Genomic DNA, 20,360 nt, shown 5'->3' with positions numbered 1-20,360 from the left:
AATTATATCATATCGCGTTTATTTGTACAAAAATAATTTATGTATTGTCACCCAATTTTTTAATGAAACACATTTCAAATTGATAACTAACATTGTAGCGACGGCACCACGGCATGCTTCTAGCGATATTCTCATCGCTTCTCCCTCGCTGCCATTGAATCCAACTAATATGCATGGCAATTGCCTAAAACTGATAAGACGTTTGCCCTTTTTTTGGCAACATACATTATTATCATGACACCCTAACACGTGCGCATTGCGTCAATGCCGGCTTCAGAAGGTCACTTTAAAGCTTCTATATATAAGCGCACTCATTCTGCATAGAGACACATTTCGGTATCAGGTAACTTTCTTCTTCAAAGCAAAAGAAAAGCTTTCAGGAAACCTCTAGAGTCTTACCTTCCTCAATGGCAACCACGTAAGAATTCGGTTTTATTTTTTATTTTTGGAATTTCATAATTAATTATGATCATTATTTTAACGATCATGTGTCATCTTTGATAGAGCGCAAGAGAATCTTCCTCCACCGTTGGATTCGAAGGCCGAGCTACCACCTCTGTTCGATGGAACTCCCAGGTTGTACATGTCTTACTCGTGCCCATTTGCTCAGCGTGCGTGGATCACCAGGAACTACAAGGTTTTATTTTTATTTACTATTTTTATTATATTTTTTTATCACTGTTGACCCATCTCTGCTTTCTAGGTTTAATTAAAATAATAATAACAATAACAGTAATTTATGGTTTATTCGTTTCGCCTTTGTCGTAATACTCTCTTTGAATTTGACAACTTTTGGTGTGCTGCTGCAGGGATTACAAGACAAGATTAAGTTAGTTCCACTGAACCTCCAAGATAGGCCCGCTTGGTACAAGGAGAAGGTTTATCCTGTTAACAAGGTGATGCTGATGCTGATGCTGATGCTGATGTGTGATCAATAATAATATTTGATTTTATTTGATTGATCATTTAAGTAATTTGATAGATCAACAATATGTGCATTCTTTTGGTTAACATGGAGCTTATAATCTGCTGGGAAGATTTTGAATAGTATTAGAAAGTTTCTGAATAACAATTAGGAATTTTTCTAATCAAGGTGTTGATAGACCAATTCAGATATAGAAAAGGAAGAGGTTAGCTGTGTTTGGTATTGAGGTAGGGCGGCTGTAGATTAAAAACTACAGAGCTAAAGTGTTTTGTAAAACTATAATATTTCTACTATTTTTGTCAAAATCATAATTTAAAATTCATATTTATTATGCATTTTTAACTTTTATTTCATAATTACAGTTTTTTTTTTGTCACCACAGCACCTCCATACCAAATAGCCTAATTATGTGACTCTGTGTCCTTATGCCCCATCTTTGAAATTGAAATGCTTGTAATCTGTGCGGAGGAGTTCCTGAATAAAATTGGAATGGTGTCTTTGTGCTTTGTGTACCTAGTAAAATCTTAACATATTCTGATTTGAGCAAGTTGCTTGCTTGCAAGAAAACACAACGAAAGAGTTGAACTGATTGTTACATTTTCGTGCAAGATTAGGGATCATTGCTGGAGTTATGAAGTATATTTACCTATTAGAGTTCTTCTTTACAGATTCCAGCACTGGAGCACAATGGCAAAGTTATTGGAGAATCTCTTGATTTGATTAAATATGTTGACAGCAATTTTGAAGGGCCTTCACTTTTACCTGATGTAAGATTTTGCTGATTACATTGTTGCTTTTAATAAAAGCTTCTCTCTCTCTCTCTCTCTCTCAACTTTGAGTAAAGTAATGTTGTGAAAATATTGTAGGATCCTGAGAAACGAAAGTTTGCTGATGAACTGTTTTCCCACATCGATACCTTCACCAACGATGTGTATACTTCATTCAAAGGAGACCCAGCAAAACAAGCTGGTAGGATTTGAAACTTGCTTACTTGTTTATAATGGAATGCATTTTGAATATGTATATATATATGCTGAAGTCACGGAAAAAGTTTTAATTTGTCACAGGTCCTGCTTTTGATTACTTAGAGAAGGCCCTTGATAAATTTGATGATGGCCCGTTCTTCCTTGGACAGTTCAGTCAGGTATGTTGACTGCTCAATCATTTTGGTTATTTAATCCTATTGATGTAGTGATGTGATAGATGGCATGATATCTAACGTGTAAGAAAGTTTTATTTGGGTAACATTTTTATGCAATGAGAGTATAAGTAGTTTACCGTGTGGAAACTAAATTAATACTGCTGTTTTGACAATGTTTTCATAAATGATTTGAGTACATTTCCCTAATATTATGAATGGAATGATGTGATCTTTAGGTGGACATAGCCTATATTCCATTTGTTGAGAGATTCCAGATCTTCTTATCAGAAGAATTTAAGTATGACATCACTGCAGGCAGGCCTAAACTGGCAGCATGGATTGAGGTACATTGAAAAACCCTTTCTATCACCTTTTTACCGATTGTGAAATTGCTCTCAAGCTTTTGGTTCTTGAATGGTAACATATCTATCTTGTCAAAACTCCCTGTGCAGGAGTTGAACAAGCTCGATGCTTACAAGTCAACAAAAGCAGATCCAAAAGAACTCGTTGAATTTTACAGGAGCCGCTTCGTGGTACAATTTGTAGAGTCCGTGTTAATATGAACAATCCGATTTTTCTTTTCTTCAGGATTATTACTTTCTAGCTAGTGCGAATAATCTTTAGCCAGTTTAGTAACCTGGACAAACTGCTTTTGTCTTTTGCAGGCCAAGCAGTGAACCTGCAATCAGTCGTCTTAGAAGCGCACTGAATCAGTTGGTGGCGTGGTTTGTAAAATCTCGTATAATAAAGCTGCGCGTTATACGCATTACATATTGTTTGCCGATGTGAGCTTGTGTACGTTGCTGGATATTGAATGAGTTGATGACTTGTTGATATCTCGTATGACAGAATGCTATCTCATATGTACCTATATGTTTGTTGACTGTCGTCTTGTTTATATCTTAAAGTATTAGTGTTTGTTTAGCGTTGTATGTTGTGCTATCATTAATAAAAATTGATGCTATTTGGTAAATGGACAAAACTACGATACAGACTCTGTATGCAACAGCTCAGTGCAAATTGGTCTTGTATCAGCTAAGTTCCAACAACTTTTCCTCTCTCCTGCAACGCGTGGAGCCGTGGATGCTCCCCATTTGCTACGTTACATACAGAGTCTTTAACGTAGCAAGGTCCTTGGTAAATTAGTCAAAATAATTTTATATTACATATGCACTCAACGTCGAATGAACCTTACCTGCAAATCAAACTAGATTCATAAAAAGGCGCAAAAGGAAATGGTCGTTTTATTATAACACCGTCTCTGTAACGTTGAAGACCAAATTTGATGTGTTGAATAATTATTTAATTAAATTTGACCAAATACACGTTTATGACTATTTTAATACATCGCATTTGGATTTAATTATTTAATTATATTGCGAGCAAAGGCCTAACTTGGGGAAAAAAAAAAAAATGTAAACTCTTAACGTCACCGCACACGATCGTCAATTCGTCATTTGCCTGAACTTAAAAATCACCTCATAAAAAATTTGCAAATGGCGTCGTCACTGCTCGCTTCACAAAATGAATATACGGCTCCTACTTATATATTTAGAGGTGCTCGTTTAGTCGCATTTCTGTATCGTATGATTGTATCAGATTTCTAATTAGTACAGACACAAAAGCTTGCAAGAAAGTACTCCTAAAAAGTCAACACAATGGCTTCTGTGTAAGAATTTGCATTTTTGTTTTTTGTAATTTTGTTACGGGGTTTCTCTCGAATCTCGTAATGCTCATGATCATGATCATGATCATCACGGCGGCTTTAACGATCGTGTTTTATTTGATAGTGTGTACGAGAATCTTCCTCCAGTATTGGATTCAAAATCCGAGCAACCTCCGCCACCTTTATTCGATGGAACTACCAGGTTCATTTTTCTATTTATCATTTTTTTTTAGGCAAATGCTAAGTTACAAAGATTGTAACTTACATCTCTCATGTGAACTACATAAATTACGAATTTTATAATTTTGTGTGATTCACATGAGAAGTGTAAGTTACAATTATTATAACTTAAAGGCTCCATTTTTTTTATATTATCACATGTTTCGATATGTAAAGGAAATTACAAACATAGACATCTTATATATATATATTCCAAATTACCAGTGATAAACAATTAGTTAAATAAATTATATTAAAAAAACAAAAAGCTATCTAGTCAAACTGTAACCCATATAATCGAATAACTTATTTAATCTCAAGTGTTAAAATTAAAATAGAGAAAAAATGTTAGAAAAACAAAATAAAAAATTAATAATTTATTATAGACTTAAATGGTAAAAAAATAATAATAATAGAGACCCAAAATGTTATTCCTCATAAACATAATTCAGAAAGGCTTGCAAAACCATGTTTGATGTTATTTTCTAATTTACTATTTAGATTGCCACGTTGCTCTAATTCTAAACATACTCTGATTTCTTTGCTCGTGTATGAATTATGAAAGGCTCTATATGGCTTACACGTGCCCATTTGCTCAGCGTGTGTGGATCACCAGGAACTATAAGGTTTTTTTTTTTGGTTTTCTTATTTATTTGTTCTGTCTCTTGCCTTTAGACCTTTTTTTCACCCAAAAGAAAAAACAATTGATTCTGGGATTTAAATACCCTCTTTGAATTTGATGTGCTGCAGGGATTACAAGATGAGATTAAGTTGGTTGCCTTCGATCTTCAAGATAAGCCTGCTTGGTACAAGGAGAAAGTTTACCCTTCTAACAAGGTGATAAATCTGATAAAAAAAATTGTAATTAATTCTATTGAGTGTTATTGTCAATTTTATTAGTAAAGTGCCAAAATGCACATTGGTAGAGTTTGTTAATCTGTAAGTTAATTTCTAATGTCTGCACGTACGTAGCCTGTCTTTAAAATGCTTGTAATCTGTATGAATGAATCAATGAATCAAATGACATGATGAGTCAAATGCTTAAATGAAATTGGTCATTACTTAGATTTTGAAATTTGTTTACCTAGCCACAAGGTGGCCTAATCCCATCGAGTTAAATTGCTTGCTTGCTTGCAAGGGGAAAAGTGGTTGGAAGGGTTAAATTGGTTGTCATATTTTTTCATTCGTGCAACATTTGGAGGTCCTCAATGAATGGGGCTGTGAAATATTTACCTTTTAGAGAGTTGTTATTTACAGGTGCCTTCACTTGAACATAATGGCAAAATTATTGGGGAGAGTCTTGATTTGATTAACTATGTTGACAGCAATTTTGAAGGGCCTTCGCTTTTACCTGATGTAAGATTTTCTGAACACATTGTTGCTATCAGTAACAGCTTCTCTCTTGCTTAACTTCCAAGTAAAGTAATGTCACGAAAATATTGTAGGATCCTGAGAAAAGAAAGTTTGCTGAAGAATTGTTTTCCTACAGTGATACATTCATCAAAGATGTATCTACTTCATTCAAAGGAGACACGGCAAAAGAAGCTGGTTGGACATAAAACTTGCTGTTAAACGGATTGCGCATTTTGGAAATATGCTGAACTCACCTAATTTTTAAAATTTCTACAGGTCCTGCTTTTGATTTCTTGGAGAAGGCTCTTGATAAGTTTGATGACGGGCCATTCTTCCTTGGCCAGTTCAGTTTGGTATGTTGACTTCTCTTGATAACAACAGTTGTTTAACCTTTACTAATGTAGCAATGTGAAAGCAAGTAGTCTACTATAAATAATGCCGTTTGAACAATGTCTTTTTTTTTTTCTTTTAATTATATAAGTCTATTGCTCAGATTACACTATTACTCAAATTACAACTCATATTACATGAGACTACTACTGATAATGTACAATCAGATAATTATTAGGACTAATTTATATTAAATCTTATAAAATACTGCACAGAGTTTTATCTTTACAAATATTCAAGGAATGTCTACTCCACTCACATTTAGTAAAAGAGAAGACTCCACTCAATTATACAAAATAGTTTAGGAAAGAATTACTCCCGCAATGCTTTTGTGGGTTCGAACTGCTGCCCTAAACACTTGGCCAAAGGCCGAGTAGCCCGTTTGAACAATATCATTTGATAATGATTTGAGTACTTTCTTCTCTGATTATGAATGGAATTACATGATCTTCAGGTGGACATAGCCTATATTCCATTTGTTGACGGTTACCACATGATCTTATCAGAAGGATTTAAGTATGATGCCACAGTAGGCAGGCCTAAACTTGCAGCATGGATTGAGGTACATTGAAAAACCATTCTATCTCCTTTATGAATGCGAAATTAATCCAAGTTTTTGGTTCTTGAATGGTAATATATCTTGTCATAAATCCCTACACCGGAGTTGAACAAGATGGATGTTTATAAGCAGACAAAATATTTCAAAGATCCAAAACAGCTTTTTGAATATTACAAGATCCCTTTCCTGGTACCATCTATAGAGCCTGTGTTAATATGAATAATCTGATTTTTGTTAGATTATTTCTTTCTAGCCAGTTTTGTAACCTCTACAAACTGTTTTCTTTTTTTGCTTGCGCAGCAATGAATCTGCAACCCAACATCACAGTGGCATGCCGAATAAATTGGTGCCGTCAGGAGATCTCTTATAATAAGCTATGTTATGTACTTACATATTGTGTGCAGATGTGAGCTTGTTGATGATGCCTAATAAATAAGTTTGGTGCCTTGTTGAGATCTCTCATGACAAAGCTAAGCTATGTGTACCTGTAGGTTTGATTTGCAGATGTGAGCTAGCATGTTGATGTCTTCGAAGTATCAATGTTCATTTAGAGTGTATGTTGTGCTTTCATAAATAAAAACTGAAGCAGCGTAGAACTGTCAAAACTTGTTAACATCCATATTGTAAAGTTGTTAGATTTGTATTGCAAGGATATGAATGGCACTGGGTAGGGCCGTAGGGCGCAGGTTTGCCAATACTACGCCCCGCACTAGCAAAAGATCAAATTACCTAACCCACACCATGCCCATTGTGAGTTTTTTTTTTTTCCTCCAAAATCCTCTCATTGGAGGTTTGAGTAATTACCAAACTCACATGGGTATCCAATGAATTTTTTGCCTGTTTCCAAACTTAAAAATATAAATTACATAAATCAAACTATAAATTTATAAAATTGGTTTAAAAAAATTCACATGACACACTCCATTCTAATTTTCAGCAATGGAGGTGAGAATATAAAAGTTTCAACATTAAAACAAAATGTAAATGCTCATAGTTCCTTATATTTTAAAAAATATATCATAATGTCCCTCTTGTTAAATATGTTATACTTCTGCACCTTACTAATTTTTTCTTAAGTTTTACAAAAATATCCATACAATAATCTTGGGACATTAATAAAAAGAAAAATGACAATTTATAAAAAATTAGTATAAAATTTTTTGTTATTATTTTATTTTCAGGGTTAATTTGATATTAGTTTGATAAATAAAAATTAATGTAAATATTCTTGGAAGGGTATTATTATAAAAGTAAAGAAAAAGTAGGTGCAGAGTATAACATATTTAACAATAAAGATGTCTTAAGATATTTTTTAAAATATAGGAATTAAATAGACACTTAACACAAAATATAAAGACTTAACGAACATTTACCGTTAAAAAGAACAAATTCTCCAATTTAAGTATGAATACGCAAATTCTTCAATTTAAGTACAAAATACACAATTCCATCACAAGTACTTTGTTCAAAAAAAAAAAAAGAACAAATAACCATAGTCCATGAACTAGCATCCAAGAGTAGCACCCATGAATCCATATCATTCAACACCAAGCTCCTAGAATTAAAGATCTTTATCTCATTACCACCATCAATAGGGTCAGGATGGCCCAAAATATATTGATCCTGATCCTATCTTGGGACAAAATATATGTTCTAAATCCCATGTTGAATAGTAAATCGAGACAAAAATATGTCCCCACCCCAGCTCGATCAAGATCCTAAATTGTCTCAAATGACATGAGTTTTCTGTCATATGTTATAGATTTTTTTTGTGAACGACATTCATATCACTATAAGCGATATGTCATACATTTATTACCAACATGTCATATATAACTTATAAAAACTTGTCATACACGTATGACCAACATATCAAATCTATTTGATTAATCAAACTAACTTGTCATACATATCTGAAAACCCATATTTCAGGCCATTCGAGATCTCGATCATGATTTTCAAACGTCGTGAATTCCATTATGAATAGTAAATCAGGACAAATTTGAGTCCCAAATCTCAATCCAAATAGTAATTAAATCGGGATAAAATTTTGTACGAAATCCCATCCTAAGCTGGGATCTCGAATTCCAATAGAGATTCAAGGAACTCTACCAACTTTAACTACTAGTAGCACTCATCCAACATAATTCATGTGATTTTCTTATATATTGCTTCTTGGTTTAATGTTAGGTCTCACTCTTATTTTATATACTAAAAGATAAAAGCACTAATGTCGATGAGTGGATACTCATATGAGTATTTAGTGGATTTTTTCCTTTTACCAAACCCGCCTACTGCTTGTGGTAAGTTTTGGTTTATATTTTCAGAACTACCTATTACTGATAAGATTGCTCGCAGAGAATGGATTTTGCGGGTTTGCGGATAAAATAATTATCCTTTTTGCATGGAAATTAAAACAAGAAGATTTAAAAGATATTTTATTTGTGGGATCACTGGTAGAAAAATAATCTTCATTCATACTAAATCTAGCATTAATGAATGTTTCGTTGACACTAATTTTAGTATCACATAAGCCCTTATAGAACGTTACACTAAAATTTGTGTCAGTAAAGTCTATTACTAGGATCAGTGAATACCAAATACAATACTTGATAGTGTATCATAAGAATGCATTTGATCTAGTGAGCATTGTCACTCACCTTATAGAAAATGTCTAGCTCTCAATGAGAGAGATGTGTAGTGAGAGTTAGAACTCTCCTAATAAGAGCTAGACACGTGGCCTGTCACAATAGTGAGCAACGACACTCATTAGTTCTCATGTCTCATAAGAATACCAACACAATGTGGTATCGAATGGAAACTGAACAAATAAAGGAAACCATAAAAAATATAATTCTTTATGATAAACAAAGTAGGGGTAATTTCCACTTTCCTTCCCTAGGACTTGGTGTATCTCCACTTTGATAGAAAGTATTGGCGTATCCCGCTTTCCTTCCCTGCCATTAGCATACTGTTTAAATGCCTGTTAGTTAATTGATTAAAGGACAAAAATATCCTTGAACCATTATAATCAAAGCTACTAGGCAAGAGCTTCTTGTAAGAATTGGCACCAAAGTGTATAAACAATATTAAACAGCTGTCCTAAAAAACAGAACTCAACTTCCAACAAATGCATTCACATTTTTATGCATTCAACATTTTTATCACTTAATATCGAACCAACACACTCACTGCAGCAACTGAACATATATATTAAATAACTGCAGCAAAAAATAAAACTTAATAACTCAACAAATGCATCCAAAGCTCATATTATCACCTAATCAGGTACCAACAGTTCACTGCAATAACTGACCGTATATACCAAACAATTACTCTAAAAAACAGAATTTAATAGACTTAGTAACCAATAGTTGCTTTCAAAATTCATATTATCATCTCATCTTTAGCCTAAATAATCCATGTCGAATTAAATAAAGTAACTAAAACACGAATTTGTGTTTGTAGAAATTGAGAATAATGAAATAGGATTGAGCTTCTACTTAATTGAGTGGACTTCAGTTTTGATCATAGGTTGCCATTCAATTACTTTTAGGTAAAACTTGGACAACAATATGGATGGTTTCTACATTTCCCTACATTTATGGATAATGTAGTTGTTTACATCACCAAGAATTTCTTGAATCCTCTAAATATTAAGGCGGGCTAATTGAGCTTTTCTTTTTTTTTTTGGTTTCCAAAAATTGGTACTTATTTAGAGATGAAGAAAATTTTAATGATTCATGAATGATCATGATAGGTTTCTCATCTTGGGTATTTGTGGAGGCAAAGGTCAAGGAAAGACAATCCAATGTCAGGTCAAGGGTAGTCAATTAAAACACCAATTTGAGTTAACTAAAACCCTAATTTATGTCATCCATTTTCATACTTTAAAGAAAAAATATTTAAATATCATCCTCACACACCCAGATCACCAATAACAACGATCTCAACTACACTCTAACTAATCCCATCATCATTATGAGGGGGCAAATAGCCATAAAAGGGAAATGATGCAGCTACCTGACTCTTGGCTCTAATGCAAGTGGATGATTTCTAGGTTGTCATCAATATTCACTAATGGCAGTTCGTTCAGTAAAATTCATAGAATCCATCCCAAATGTTATTGATTGAGACGATTCTTTTTCATTTTGTTAAAGCAACTTCTAATTTCTTTAAACCATTTGAGAACAATTGAAATGGGTTATGAGCTTTTTGTGGCTTCGATTCCAGTGGATGAAAGATAAAAGATTATGACTTTTTTTTTTTGGCTTCGATTCTAATAGATGAAAGGCAAAAGCATGGCTTTTGTTTTGAGTTAAAACACAGTGTATAAAAGAATGCATCTATTGATAGTAGGTATTAGCAAGTTTCTATCCATATGCTATTTTCAAAGTGAAAACTTGTAAATTTGTCTTAAATGTATAATCAATCAAGGTCAGGATACATTGGAGCATCTCCAACGTAGCACCAACTGACACAAGCCGTGCGATCATACAAACTCGATATGACGGTCACGATTAAGGCGACAACGGGATTGGTCTTCTGCAACGCCAAATACCTAATTTTCTCTAATTCGATATGATTTTCTCCAACCAATGCGACAATGGGTCGGTCCTCCACACGCGAAGGGCGTCCACGTGGTGCCAGGTGAGATAGAGGAGGTGAAACGAGAATGAGAACTTGGAGGTTGAGATGGTGTACAGAAGCGTGGAATAGGACTATGAGACGAGCAGAGGAGGAAGTCGAAGGACGAGATTCCATTGTTTCTTATTTTGATCCACAATGGGAGCGGGCATCATAAACGTGTATGGTTGTGAGGTAAGGGGTCATAGTTCTTTGCAACTGTGTATAGAGCAACAACCAAGACTTGATTGAGACTAGAGTTCCTAGAGTGGGAGCATTTCCTGAGGAATTTATTATATAGAAATATAGAGGATATGAAACTATGAAGCAACCTAATCAATCAATAGTTCCAGTCATATCTATCAAGGCTATCTCATTAATTGCTTTAAATCTCAGATACCATTTGTAAGATTATTATATTGAGAAGAAGTTTTCCTTTGTGTTTGCATTTGTCTACAAATACCATTTCTTAAAAATTCTAAAGAAACTTGGTTGATTAAACTATGCCATTGCTTGATTTTGTTGACGTGATGGAGCGAAGATGAGATTGATTCCGATTATAATGAAGAAAGTGACGAAGAGCGAAGGCGAAGAAGAGGCAGAGACGATCAGTGGCACATGACATTATGGCCTCTAAGATGTCTTTGTGGACAATAACCTATAATCATATGCATATCTTGTGTTCTTTGTCGCCTTAATCGTGACCATCAGATCGAGTTTATATGATCGCACGTCTTGTGTCATTTGTCGCTATGTTGAAGATGATGCTCCAACATAGCCGAATCCAATCAATAAAGTATGCAATTACAAACTTTCCGTCAATGACAAACCATATATGAAACAATGTATTAACGACAAGAGAAGAAAGTGAAGATACACTAATACTTTCTACCGAAGTGGAGGTACACAAAATCTCAAGGGAGGAATAATGAGTAACTACTAGATATGGCTAACGGGCCAAACGACACGTGGCACAACACCAACACTACATATGTTCGTACAACATGGCACGACATGAGCACGTTTCGGTGGTGAACAGGGCACGACATGACATGCACACGAATTGGCTGGGCTTATAATTTAGGCATGTAGGTTTTAAAAGCATGACACAATTAGATATAGGCTAAAACATGACACGTGAAAAGGTATGCAATAAGCACATTTCACTTTTTAATGAATGCAAACTTAAAGTTTTATGATTTTACAAATAATTTGAATTGTAAATGAATAATTGATATCATGATTTTAATAAATAAAATATACATATCACAATTTTATAAATATGTGTTATTGTTATTATGGACTATGATGTATGATTTTATTTAAGTCCAAGTTAACAATTAAATAAACCTTTAGGAAAAACTTTATTATTGTTGTTGTTGTTTTGATAAGTATTAAAAAAGAATTCTAATACTGTATAGTCTAAGTATTAAAAAAGAATTCTAATACTGTATAGTCTAACTTAGTAATTAATATTACATTATTTTACTATCATTAGTTTATTATTATTGAATATAGACTTAAGTTTTGAATTTTTGATTCTATTGAATTTGACTAAAGGCATATGGAGCCAAAAAACATATAGACTTGAGAAAAGTATGCCAGCAACTTGGCATACCCTCTTAAAAATATTAAAAAAAATTCATCGTGCTTTTTTCTCTTAGGCATGGTACGGCCTATGGCACGACTTGTGTGGGCATGACACAAGTGGGCATGTCATGTGTGTTGGGCTAGGCCAAACAAAAAAGATTAGGCACAACACAACACGAAACACATGACGGTAAGACACAAGCACGAGCATGAGCACGCATGAGCCTTCCTTTAATGGCTGAGACAACCCGTTAGCCATTTGTAACAGCAACGCTCCTCAGATCTCGTCTCTCATAAGAATAGTAACACAATGTGGTAACGGAAGGAAGCTAAACAAATAAAGAGACCACACAAAAATTGAAGTCTGTATTATAATCAAAGAAGCCACAAAAAAACTAAGTTTGCTTCATGAAATGATCTTCTAAGAAAGCAGCACAAACCATTAATTACATCTTCCCGGAAGGCAGCCAAAAACCAATACGACCTTCTACCAACATTTTATTGCTGAAAATGCAAGGGTAATAGAAAATCCGTTAGAGCATCTATAGTGCCAAATTCTATAAATTAAAAAAAAATCACTTAAATATTTTATGTAGATGAAAGATGGAATTGTGCCAAATTCTATAATTAAGGTACGTGACATTATTAAATCAGTACCTATAAAAGATGGAATTAAAAAGCTATCTACACATTTAGGCTCATTTGGCACGTAGGATTAGATTGGACTGATTATTAGGATCAGACTAGATTAGATTTAATTATATTAGATTTGATTATATAATATTGTCTTATATTTAGTACAATATTGGATTGGACTATATTAAATTATATTTGAAGAAAAATTAATTAGCATTTAAGTTGGCATTTAAATATAAATATGAACTATTTATGAATATTTAATACTAAAATATTATTAATATTAATTTAAAAGACAATTAATTAAAATTAAATATATAGAAAATTAGTTATTAGATAATCATAATCATAATAAAAAAAATATAAATTAGATTAGGTTGAATTAAATTAAATTAAAAATTATTTAAATATTTAATTTAATTTTTATTAAATATTTTAAATATATTTTATTTTAATAAAAGATTAGCAAACAATATAAAAGCAACCAATTACTAGTATTATTCATTTTCATGATTAATTTTAATATAGTGATTATTAAATTAAATAGTACATTAGATATTCAAGTAATAATTAATTAAATAAACAATTATTTTTAAAGTTAATCCTAACTAAACCAATATTCCAATTGGGATTGCTAATCCCATGATCTTAGGACTAAATTTAAATTTTGTCCCATAATCTAATCCAGATTGGAGCTTGCCGAACATAAAATGCATAATTAATACTAAAATTAATTCAATCCTACACATAATCCTAGCTCCCAAACATAGCCTAAGGTATTCTCAAATGGTCACATAGACCCTTTAATTTTATAAATGTTCACATAAACCCAATTTTTGCAATTATATCCTTCAATTAAGACAACCCAAAAATTGACTTTATATAACGTCTATAATAAATAAGAATAAAGTATTAAAATAATCTAATATATTAAAATAATATAATTTTATAAATTATTTTTAAATTAAACAAAATTACTTAATTATTATCGATCTGCCAAATATGGTTTAATCTTAATAAAATATGTTTCACTGATTAATAATATTTAAATAATTATTTTAGCATAAAAAATTACTTACAAAATCTGTATTATATATTTCATTTATGATTTTTTTTATTATCTCTATAGTAGCAGAAATTTTGAAGTTAATTTTGGATTAATGAATTTAAATATTAATAAAATTTGCCAAGATATACTTATAATAGCTTAATATTAAAAGTAATTTGCATGACATGTATATATGTTATTTTATTACTTTAGTTGTATTTATATGTATTTTATTTATTATTTTTATCTTAATATTGTATATGCATTTATTACAAAAGGTTTTGATTATAATTAAGGGATATAATCATAAATTATTTATAAATCCAAGGGGGTCTATGTGATCATCAAAAAACCAAAAAAAAAAAAAAAACACTTATCTTATAGTGAATATTTTGTCATGTAGTTAAATTTTTATTTATCTACCTTTTGTTCTAAATTTTGAGCTATTTTTGGCACATATATCAATATATATTTTTTGGTTTCAGCATCACAATGCTTTTTTTGGGTGGAAAATTTTTTTTTTGTAAATCCATCCGTTCCAGAAAATAATTATAATAAGTTCGCATTATTTTTAAATATGCAAATCAATAGAAGCTTAGACAATTGATTAATTAATTTATTCTTATAATTTTTTTACTTGTTCTTTATTTATCATTAAATTTATTTAAAGATATATATTTTATTTGACTATTTTATCTTATAATATAAAATGATCAAATTCTAATATTAGTGTGTTATTTATTGTGCACATATCACTGTTGAAAAAATAACTTTCTGGAGATCAGCAATCATCCAAGTCATTTTCTTTGAAGTCAGAGTGCCAGGAAATATTGTAGCTAAATCACTCGCATTAATGTAAAAAATGTAGGAATAAAGAAAAAGTCAAGTTGAAATTGAGCAACTCGTGAAACCGGGAAGGGCTAAATAAGAGTACTACGTTACCTATCAAGAAATTAATAAAATGGCAAGTTGTTAGGTTAACTCTGTTTAATTGGTCAAAATAAACTTTAAAAAATAAAAAGAAAGAAAAATTCCCCACTCACTACGCACCACTCACAGTTTGTCAAGTCGTTGCGTGATTTAAAATCTATACAATAAATAAACTGCAAATGGCGTCACAGAATGATAAATAATGATTTAACAGCTCCTATATCAACGGCACCGTAGTCGCATTTTATGTATGAGATTGCCAGCAGAGACAGTACAGAACAAAAAGCTTACAAGAAAAGTACTCGTAAAAAAGTCAACGCAATGGCGACTGTGTAAGAATTTCCATTCTATATTGTCGTATTTGTATTTTTGTTACAGGGTTTCTCTTAGAATCTCGTAATGCTCACGATCATGATCATCGCGATGATTTTAACGATCATTCTATGTTTTATTTGATAGTGTTCATGAGAATCTTCCTCCAGTGTTGGATTCTAAATCCGAGCAACCACCATCTGTTTTCGATGGAACTACCAGGTTCTTTTATCTACTTACTTTTTTTTTTTTTTTCATTTTTTGTTAACTGAGTGTGTATATATTTATATAAAAGCTCGGATTTTCTAGAAAAAAGATTGGACTAGACTAAAATTCAGTACCGTCCTGTGTTTAATGTAGTTTAAGATAATATAGTTCGGATTGAATTGTATCGTGACATTTGTTGATGACATTTCTCATTTATGGTGTTGCTCGAGTAGATGTCATTCAGATTGATTAATTCACATCTAAGTGAGGCATACTGACACTTTAATTTGGTCATTCTTTCACTGTTGTTAAAATTGTAACAGAAAAGAAAAAAAAAAAAAAGGACCGTTGAAGGGATGAAATAAGTTGTTAATAGTGGCCTAACCAGTGAAAAAAATATCTAATAGAGGCAAAATAATATTCTCCTAACATAATTTGCACAAAGGCTTACAAAATCGTGTGATTGTGTAGTTTACTATTTAGAGTGCGTTTAAGATTGAGGTTGAACAGCTGTAGCTTAAAAGGTACAATACTAAAGTGTTTGGTAAACACTAACTGCTGTAACTTGTAAGCTACGTTGATACGATTTTTCACTTATATAATAAAAATTTATTATATCTTTAATAATTTTGTCAAAATTATTATTTAAAATGTATATTTACTATATATTATTAATTTTTGTTTGACAGTTATAATTTTTTTTCAACTGCACCTGAAAAACTATAGCACCTTAATTCTAAACAATATCTTAGTTACTGACATTGCTCAGATCATTTTAAAATAGACTGATTCATTTTCTTGTATATTTAAGGCTGTATATGGCTTACACGTGCCCATTTGCTCAGCGTGTGTGGATCACCAGGAACTATAAGGTTTTTTATTTTTTATTTTCTTTAATTTTTTGTTATTTATTTGTTCTGTACTCTGCCTTTAATCTAGAATTTTTTTTTTTGGTTTCTTAAAGAAAAAAACAATGGATTTGTAATTTAATTTCCTTTTAATACCGTCTGAATTTGATGTGCTGCAGGGATTACAAGATGAGATTAAGTTAGTTGCCATAAGCCTTGAAGATAAGCCTGTTTGGTACAAGGAGAAAGTTCACCCTGCTAACAAGGTGATACGAAAAGAAAAACTAAATAAATAAATAAAATTGTGATGCTGTTATTTTCATTTTAATAGATCTGCTGCATTTTTCCATTATTGTTAAAAGCAAATACCGTTATGTGGGTAAGAAATTGTAGCTTTAGCAAAGCTATAGTGACGTGCCAAATGCTCATTGTTAGAGATTGTTCATCTGTAATGCTCGTCTTATCATTTGGAATTTGGGAATAAGTTTAATAATCTTAAAAGAAACTAAGTCTCTAATGTGAAACTTTTGAAAAATTTGGAAGTTAATGAAATTTAAATAACCAGTGTAATTGTTGATAGATCAATGTAGAGGAAGAGTATGTGGATTCACGTGTATATGCGCGTCTTGAAAATGCTTGCAATCTTTATGAATCAATCCATGAATCAAAAGTCACGATAAGTCGAATGCTTAAAATGAAAGGTCAAAATTTTCCAAGTCATTAAGTGGCTTGATTGATCTTATTGAGTTAAATTGCCTGCGTGCAAGGGGAGCTGTGTGAAGTATTTACCTATTAGAGTTCTTCTTTACAGGTGCCTGCGCTTGAACACAACGGCAAAATTGTTGGTGAGAGTCTTGATTTGATTAAGTATGTAGACAGCAATTTTGAAGGGCCTTCACTATTACCTGATGTAAGATGTGCTGAATTCATTGTTGCTATTGATAAAAAGCTTCTTTCTCATCACTTAACTTCGAGTAACGCGTAAAAAAAAAACTTCGAGTAACGCGATGTTATGCAAATATTGCAGGATCCTGAGAAAAGAAAGTTTGCTGAAGAATTGTTTTCCTACTCTGATACATTCAACATCACTGTGTATGGTTCATTCAAAGGAGACCCGGCAAAGGAAGCTGGTTGGATTTAAATCTTGATGAACTTATTAGTTTGTTATGGATTTCATTTCGGATTTATGCTAAACTCGCTAGAATTTTCAATTGTTACAGGTCCTTGTTTTGATTACTTGGAGAAGGCTCTTCATAAGTTTGATGACGGTCCATTCCTCCTTGGCCAGCTCAGTTTGGTACGTTAATCTTACAGATTTTGTGATGTAAAAGCAAGTAGTTTACAGTGCGGAAACTAAATAGTGCACTTGGAACAATGTTGCATGATAAATGATTTGAGTACTGTTTCTATGATTATGAATGGGAATGATTTGATCTTCAGGTGGACATAGCCTATATTCCATTTGTTGAAAGAGCCCAGATCTTCTTATCAGAAGTAATCAAGTATGACATCACAGCAGGCAGGCCTAAATTGGCAGCATGGATTGAGGTACATACGAAAGCCCTTCTTTCTACTTTACTTATTGTGAAATTCGTCAAAGTACTGGGCTATATATACATATACATATACATATATTGTGAAAAACCCCTGTGCAGGAGTTGAACCAGGTCGATGCTTATAAGCAGACAAAATTAAAAGATCCCAAAGGGCTCGTTGAACTTTACAAGATCCGCTACATGGTACCATACGCAGAGCACTTCGTGTTAATTTAAATAATCTGATTTTTGCTGTATTATTACTTTCCATCTGGGTGAACAACCTGTAGCCAGATTGGTGACCTCTACCAACTGTTTTGCTCATTGCAGTGATCTTGCACGTCGTTACCATGCTGAACAATTTGGTGCCTTGGTGAAATCTCTCGTATAATAAAGCTGCATGTTATGAACATATCAAGTGCAGATGAGAGCATGTATTATAGAAGCCAGATAAGTTGGTGCAGTATCGTGGATTAATATCACTTGTGATAAATTAAGCTATGTTTTATGTAAATGTAAACCATATATGTATTTGATTGTGTGGAGATGTGATCTTGTTGATGCCTTCAGGTATCAGTGTGTGTTTTGCGTGTTTGTCGAGCTTGCATGAACAAATAAAATTGAAGCTACTTGAATTGTCATACTAGTTACTATGTTCATATTTTGTCAGAACTTTGAGAAATTAAGGCCATTGGCTGTGGATTTACTCTCTTTAGGGTCTATTTGGTAGTGAATTATTATTACTTCTGTGAAATAAAAGTTATAACTGCTAAAAAAAAAAGATTTATGACATTTGGTACGAATATTATTATGTAAGACTCAATGTGTAAAAGTTGTTAAAAAATGGATGAGATTAAAAGTAAAAAATAAAACATAAAGAAATACAGATGCCTCTGCTTGGTTGTTGGAGTTACAAACCTCCTAGTAGTTGGGCTGGCACATATAAATTGCTCAATTGTAATTCTAAATAGGGCCTTAATTTAGGATTTGGATTCAGTGGTGACCTGAATTTTTCGCTAACTTTTTAGAAAGATATAAATGATAATTTTTTGAGAAAAATATAAAATTAATTAAATCTTAACCGTATATTGCTTAATGCATGTGTGGCACAAGATTATGAAGAGTTGAACACAACACAACTCAGCACTGAATCTAAATCCTTTAATTAGATACCAAATTTTAAAGTTGGGTAAAAGACTTTTAAATCTTTTACCGTTTGTTTTTATAAATTGCTCTTTATTATTTTGTTTATAACATTCACCATTAAAAAAGTTATTCATTTGGTTACAAAGCTTTGAATTAATTTTTAACTTGGAATTATCAATTTTTCACCCAAAGAATACAAAAATTCTAAAATACTGTTAAACCTACAAGTGAATTTTGCGTAAAGATTTGATTATATATTTTCCGTTGTTCAAATCTATCATGTTCGGAGTCCAACTTCACGCTAGTAGTCATTATATCCTAGAGATTAAATAGCCTTTGTATATCCACCTTAATTGTTTGCTGTTTACTATTTTAAGTTCCCACTCCTATTACCAACAGATTACACTGTTGTACATGAAGACTCATTTAATTTTAGGAATTGTCAAGGAAAAAAAGGAAATTAGATTAAATTTGAGATTACTAGTATTTGTATGTATATTAAGAGTAATATATAGTATTTACTCAAATTATATTAATGCCCTTAACAGTAAATTCAATTTGGATTATTTTATTAATAATTTATTAATAAAAAATTAAAGTGTCCAAAGCATAAATTAGAGTGTAAGTAGCTCCACCTCCAATGAATGGATAGTGATGAGAGTAAACGAGAATGAGAGGGGCTAATGTAGGGTAACTTTTGTTTATATATATATATATATTGGTTTGAACCACGAGGTAGTTCTGAGTGGGTCCTAACTGTGGGAGACACCTTTAAGCTTGTACCACAACCCAGATTAATCCCCGTTCGCACCGAGTCGGCCCGTAAAGGATAAAGTGCTGGCCAAAGTGGTGACTTCATACGAGAGCGGAGCTTGAATCCCTGACCTCTCTTAAAGAGTGAGAGTGACGAACCACTCACACCAACCAACTTTGGTTTTGTTTATTTATATTTTTTAAAGTAATGTTAGGTAATTGAAAGTGAAAAGGAAAGAAAATAACGACTTTGGATCATGTCGGGTGTGAAAGATGATGACAGTTAAAGGGAGAGAAAAGTAACGATAAGACAAGAAAAAATTGGATGATGGATTGGTAAGTTGAGAATACGCATGTTTTTAATAGAATAATAAGTCAATGGGCTACCCGCTAATTGGTAAAACTCGTACTCTCAAAGTTTTGGACGACATAGATTTAAGTCCCAATATATGCTTAAGATTTTATTTTTCTCTCAA

General features: G+C 32.3%; 3 protein-coding genes across 4 annotated transcripts; all 3 read left to right on the top strand.

Annotated features, from left to right (window-relative positions):
- Positions 1–259: 259 nt before the first annotated feature.
- Positions 260–3,039, top strand: LOC102611781 (glutathione S-transferase L3-like). The gene is made up of 9 exons (XM_006480483.3): positions 260–418; positions 505–637; positions 810–896; positions 1,594–1,692; positions 1,792–1,894; positions 1,993–2,069; positions 2,303–2,410; positions 2,519–2,599; positions 2,732–3,039. The coding sequence occupies exons 1-9, from the start codon at positions 408–410 to the stop codon at positions 2,741–2,743; spliced, it is 711 nt and encodes a 236-aa protein (XP_006480546.2). The 5' UTR covers positions 260–407; the 3' UTR covers positions 2,744–3,039.
- A 148-nt stretch (positions 3,040–3,187) lies between these two features.
- On the top strand, positions 3,188–6,950 carry LOC102612071 (glutathione S-transferase L3-like). Of its 2 annotated transcripts, XM_052443103.1 has the most exons (10): positions 3,188–3,735; positions 3,857–3,934; positions 4,517–4,577; positions 4,702–4,788; positions 5,209–5,307; positions 5,397–5,499; positions 5,581–5,657; positions 6,149–6,257; positions 6,357–6,442; positions 6,554–6,950. In XM_052443103.1, the coding sequence occupies exons 1-10, from the start codon at positions 3,725–3,727 to the stop codon at positions 6,557–6,559; spliced, it is 717 nt and encodes a 238-aa protein (XP_052299063.1). In that variant the 5' UTR covers positions 3,188–3,724; the 3' UTR covers positions 6,560–6,950. The 2 variants fall into 2 exon arrangements, with proteins under 2 accessions (XP_052299063.1, XP_006480548.1); XM_006480485.4 differs by lacking the exon at positions 6,357–6,442 and having other exon boundaries at positions 6,149–6,256.
- An 8,306-nt stretch (positions 6,951–15,256) lies between these two features.
- Positions 15,257–18,649, top strand: LOC102612576 (glutathione S-transferase L3-like). The gene is made up of 10 exons (XM_006480486.4): positions 15,257–15,415; positions 15,543–15,617; positions 16,414–16,474; positions 16,630–16,716; positions 17,262–17,360; positions 17,478–17,580; positions 17,671–17,747; positions 17,891–17,998; positions 18,106–18,189; positions 18,316–18,649. The coding sequence occupies exons 1-10, from the start codon at positions 15,330–15,332 to the stop codon at positions 18,316–18,318; spliced, it is 783 nt and encodes a 260-aa protein (XP_006480549.1). The 5' UTR covers positions 15,257–15,329; the 3' UTR covers positions 18,319–18,649.
- Positions 18,650–20,360: the final 1,711 nt, after the last annotated feature.

The sequence above is a fragment of the Citrus sinensis genome, chromosome 6 (genome assembly GCF_022201045.2).
Source record: "Citrus sinensis cultivar Valencia sweet orange chromosome 6, DVS_A1.0, whole genome shotgun sequence".
NCBI lineage: Eukaryota > Viridiplantae > Streptophyta > Magnoliopsida > Sapindales > Rutaceae > Citrus > Citrus sinensis.
The sequence above is the reverse complement of the archived record's forward strand: the minus strand, read 5'-3'. Positions and strand labels throughout refer to the sequence as shown.